General features: G+C 42.0%; 1 protein-coding gene across 2 annotated transcripts in view; it reads right to left on the minus strand.

Moving 5' to 3' along the window:
* The window catches only part of Ly9 (lymphocyte antigen 9), a 19842-nt gene extending 19478 nt beyond the window's left edge, over positions 1-364 (minus strand). Inside the window, exon 1 of one of the 2 annotated variants that reach the window (XM_021198820.2) lies at positions 204-364. In XM_021198820.2, coding sequence (XP_021054479.1) covers positions 204-327 — 124 coding nt within the window. In that variant the 5' untranslated portion in view covers positions 328-364. The remainder of the gene's footprint in view (positions 1-203) is intronic. The other variant, XM_021198821.2, reaches the window with a different exon arrangement.
* Positions 365-5473: the final 5109 nt, after the last annotated feature.

The following is a 5473-nucleotide window of genomic DNA, read 5'->3' on the forward strand; positions in this document are numbered from 1 at the left end:
CTCTTTCTCTTTCTTATACACACACACACACACACACACACACACACACAGCATACATACTCTCATATATGTACAGTTCTCAAAATAAAGTAGAGTTGCAGAGTATTTACCGTAAGGAAGGTAATTTCCTGATTTTACCACAAGAACCTATCTTCCGGGCAGAAGCCCAACCTCAGAGACCACGTGTAGCAAGTAGAACTTACCCGTGAGTAGGAAGAGGAGAGGGATCCAAAGATTGGGAGAAAATATCTGCTGCTGACTCTTTCTCAGCTTTTCAGAGAATGGACCTAGATCCCAGTCACACCAATATCTCTTTAGATCCGCCATGATGGTATACTTCCAGATCTCAAATTAAAGGAGATGCACTTACCACAACTTCCTGAAGTATATGAGTGCACGCGCATGCGTGGTTTGTGGTGCACAGTTTGTGGCTCGTGTGTGTGTGTGTGTGTGTGTGTGTGTGTGTGTGTGTGTGCATGTGTGCACGTGCATGTGTACCAGGAAGAGCTGTTTATATTGAGCACTACAGACTCCTGCATCTGCTCAGACTGGCAGAGGTCCCAAGCACATCCAGATCCTTCAAGAAAATTGTAAACCAGTGCTGGGCTTCACTTGTTTCAGTATCAAAGATGAGCTCTAACCATGGATTCTAAAGATGTCTACTAAGTATCCTCGCCTCTGGACATTACTGTCCTCTTCTTGGATTTAGGCTGGGATTGGCAACTTCTTATAGTGAATAGATGTGACAGAGCTAGCGACGTGTCACTTCTGAATACAGGACAAGAGAAAGGCCATGGCTTCCGTCTCTTTCTTTCCCATTTCCAATTCCTTCCCTTTCTTCTCTCCTTCCTCTAACTCATGTTATATATGTATGTATATACATATACATACACATACACACACACACACACACACATATATATATAATGTAGATTCTACATAGGAAAGAAATTATGAATATCCTTCTGAACCTGGATTATTTTCCTCAATATAATGATCTCTAGTTCTGTTGATTTTCTTGAATGTCTCATTTTCTTTACAATGGAAGAAAATACTGTTTTGTTCGTATACTTCATTTTCCTTCTGTTGATGGATACCTAGGCTGAGTCCCTAAGTTGATTATTGTTAATAGTGCCTCAAGAAATGTGGCTGAATATCTCTGTTCTATGCACGGGGATTTTGATTTACGCTGCAGAAAAGAATTTCAGGACAAGTCAGTCAGAAGCAAAGTTAGTTTAAATCAGAAAAGAATGTGCACTCTAAGAGAGATGGAATCCAGGGTGGTCATTTAGAGTGATGTGCACCGCAGTGCCTTGGCAATAACTATATATATCTGATTTTGTGGCCTTTGAAGTTACATTGTTTCAACCAAACAGGCTATACATGGAGTTAAAGAATAAGTAAAAATATTCTGGTATGCATATTTTATCTAAAACATTTTTCTTTCATAGATGAGATTATGAGGTGGTGTGTAAGGTTCATTGTGTCGGTTTCCAGATAAGAAAGGGATATTGACAAGATAAGAACATAGACCATAAGAATCAAGGGAATTCCCTCTGTGTGTGGGTGGCACAGAGGTCAAGGTTGTATTTTGACTGTAAGCATGATTCGTTAATTGTCTTAAGAATCTTGGTTGTGGTATTTTCTCAGAAAGAGGAACATAAATCCTTTGTAGGTCATCTTACGAGTGGTTTCATCAACTGCGTTGAGATTGTTGGCTCTTAGACTGTGTGAGATGGGCGGGATGACTTATGCCCAGTGAAGTCACCTTTTCTTGATTTTTCCATGTCTTTCCATCATGCCTCAGGATTTTGGATCCAATCAAACAACAGAGATTTCATAAGTCCTTGGATCAAAGTCCAATGGAGAAATCAGCTTACTGAGTACATCTGGCTTGATCCAGCTTTAACTTTCCTCCACCACTATTCCACACCAGCAGTGCCTACTGCTCTAGATCTTCCTTGAATCTGTGAAAAGGCTCCAGGAAGTTCTTTTGGGGAGATAGTGTTCCTTCTCCTGGCTCACACTGGGATTTCCCCCTGGTTAGGTCTAAGACAGTCATGTGCAGGGAAGCTGGGAGGAGGGCTTCCAAAGCCACACTCTTTCTGCCTCCTCTTCTTCTGCAGGGTTGCCTGAGTCCCGAGGAGAGGGATTTGATGAAGACACCCGAATGTGAGCTGAGTGTTTTCCACTGCCTCGCTCTCTACACATTGCCTGGCTGTGGGTCTCTGTGTCTGTTCCCATCTTCTGCAGGAGGAAGCTTCGCTGATGATGGCTGAATAAGGCACTGATCTATAACCATGGCATAACACTGTCAGGAGTCATTTTATTGCTATGTTCCTGTAGCAGAACACTAGTACTTGGTTCACCCCTAGGACTCTGACGTATTTGGTCTCAGATTCTTGGCCATCTAAGCAGTGTTTGGGTATGGCTTCCATCTTATGGGGTGGGCCTTGGTTGGTTACTCCCAGAAGCTGGGTGCCACTGTGGCCCCTGTGTCTCTTGCAGGCAGGTCACAATTGTAGATCAAGGGGTTTGTAGCTGAGTTGGTGTTTACCTTTCTCCTTTGGTAGCACACAGAGTCCCTTCCAGTACCTTAGGGGCGAAGCCTAGGTAGGCACCAGCTCTACTTCTCCATGCTCAATGAGTTGTGTAGGTTTTGTCTTCATCTAGGGTCTTACTGTTAGTTTGTAGAGAGCAACCAATAACCTCAACAGCAGGTTCAGTTGTTGGGAGTTTCCCAACAACTCCTTTAGCCAACAAGGAGATGAGATGCAACTCATTCCATGTACTAGAAGCTTCCTTTGTTGCTGGGAGATGCCTCTCTCATTATTTGGCAATTTCATTTAGATAGCTTCCTATATGTTTATATTTTAATGAGATTCTACTGTATACAAGCCCTCAAATGGCCTTTCGCTTTATCTGTCCCTCCACGTATCCCTCCCTTGTCCCTCTCTTACCTCTCTCCTCCCTGTTTGTTCTGTTTCAGTCTACTCCCGCCCCTCCATCCATCCATAACTATCCATTCTTTAAGGAGGGTCATCCAACTTCCCCTGTTTCCTTACTTATATCTAACCTCTGTGGGTATATAGATTGTAGCTTGCTTATCAGTGGCTTAACAGCTAGCATCCCCATATAAGAAGGCATTCCATATTTGACCTTCTCGGCCTGGGTTACCTTATTTGGAATGATATTTTTCTTAGTTCCATCCATTTATCAGCAATTCCATGATGTCATTTTTTTTAATGGACAGGTCATAGTCCATTGTGTAAATGCACCACATTCCTTTCTCTCTTCATTCACTGACAGACATTTAAGTCATTTCCAACTTCTGGCTGTTATGACTAAAGCTGCAGTGGATGTGGTGGGCCAAGCGTCTCTGTAGTGGGATGAAGTGTCCTTTAGTTACATGCCCAAGGGTGGCACAACTGGATCTTGAGGTAGATCAATTCTCAGCTTCCTTAGGAGCCCCCACATGAATTTCCTTAGTCGCTGTACAAGTTCACACCCCACCAGCAGTGGGTGAGTGTTTGCCTTACTCCACATCCTTGCTTGTATGGACGGCCATCTGTTTTAATGATTTTGGCCATTCTGAGTGGTGTAAGATGAAATCTCAAAGTAGTTTTGCTTTGCATTTCCCTGATGGCTAAGGATGTTGAATATTTCCTTATGTGTGTCTCCACCATTTATTTGTGTTTCCTCTGTTGAGGGTTCTCTGTTTAGATCTGTACCCCATTTTAAAATTCAAGTATTTAGGGTTTTGTTGTCTAGGTTCTTGAGTGCTTTATATATTTTGGATATTAGCCATCTACTGGGTAAATCTTTTCCCATTCTGTCAGTTGCTGCTTTGAATGACAATGCCCTTTGCCTTTCAGGAGCTTTTCAGTTTCAGGAGGTCCCATTTATTGTTGTTCTTAGTGCCTGTGCTATTCATGCTCTGTTCAGTAGGTCTTTTCCTGTGCCCATGAGTTCAAGACTACCCCTCCTCTTTCTCCTCTATCAGATCTAGATTTCTGCTCTCATGCTGAGGTGTTTGATCTGTTTGGGGTTGAGTTTTTTGTAGGGTGATAAGTATGAATCTATTTGTATTCTTCTATATAAATATGTCAACATCTAGTTTGACCAGCACCATTTGTTGAAGATGCTGTCTTTTTTTCCTGGTGTGTGGAATATTTTCAAAATTTAAGTGTCCACAGGTGTATGGTCTTATTTCTGGGTATTAAATTATTTTCCATCGATCAAACTGTTTGTTTTTGTGCCAGGACCATGCTGTGTTTATTACCATAGCTCTGTAGTACAATTTAAGGTCAGGGATGGTGATTCCTCCAACAGTTCTACCCTGAGATTATTTGTTAGAGACTTGGGCTGGAAATTTGAATTTCTAAGCTCATTCCTTTCTTTCACCACATTGTATTGTTATATTAAGAGATATTAGGATATCAGGTACCAGAGTCATTTATCCTTTGGTTTCATATAACATTGATCAGAGGTGGCCAATGCAGAAATCTTTGCATATCTCTTTAAATAATTTGCATGCACATATGAGAGAGAGGTTATAGGAATGAGCTTATGCAATTATATAATTGTTCACACAATTACAGTGTTGATAGATCCCAATGATCTGAAAGCTAAAAAGTCAGGAAACTGGTTGTACTAGTCAGTTTTTTGTCAAATTGACATAGATTAGGGTCATCTTGGAGAAAGGAACCTCAATAGAAAAAAATTCTTCCATCAGATTGACCCGTAGGCAAGTCTGTGAGTGAATTTTCTTGATTAATGATGATGTGGAAGGTCCAGCATAATGTAGAATCCATGACACTCCTAGAAGATGTTCTGGGAGGTAATGGAAAGGTAGCTCTACGTGAGCCTGGAGACTAAGTCAGTAAGCAGCCATCCTCCATCATTTCTGACGCAGTTCCTGCTTCCTGGTTCCCACCTTGCTTGAGTTCCTGCCCTGGCTTCCCTTCACAATGAACCATAAAGTAAAATAAACCATTTCTTCTTCATGTTGTGCTTGGCCATGGAGTTTGTTATAGCATAAGAAGCAAACTAAGACACCAGTAGAATAGCTTAGTCTAAGGACCTGATAACCATAGAAGTTAATAGTATTGATCCTAATCCAAAGCTAAAGGCCTGCAAATTAGGAGGTGTGGTGGTAATAACGGTGGTGGTGATGGTGTTGAAGTGTCCTGCTTCACAGCTAAAGGCCTCCAAACCAGGAGTACCCAAGTCCGAAGACTAGAAGATGGATGCTGTCTTAGTCAGGGTTTCCATTCCTGTACAACATCATGACCAAGAAGCAAGTTGGGGAGGAAAGGGTTTATTCGGCTTACATTTCCAAACTGCTGTTGATCACCAAAGGATGCAGGACTGGAACTCAAGCAGGTCAGAAAGCAGAAGCTGATGCAGAAGCTATGGAGGGATGTTCTTTACTGGCTTGCCTCCTTTGGCTTGCTCAGCCTGCTCTCTTATA

This window comes from Mus pahari, chromosome 5, assembly GCF_900095145.1.
Source record: "Mus pahari chromosome 5, PAHARI_EIJ_v1.1, whole genome shotgun sequence".
Taxonomy (NCBI): domain Eukaryota; kingdom Metazoa; phylum Chordata; class Mammalia; order Rodentia; family Muridae; genus Mus; species Mus pahari.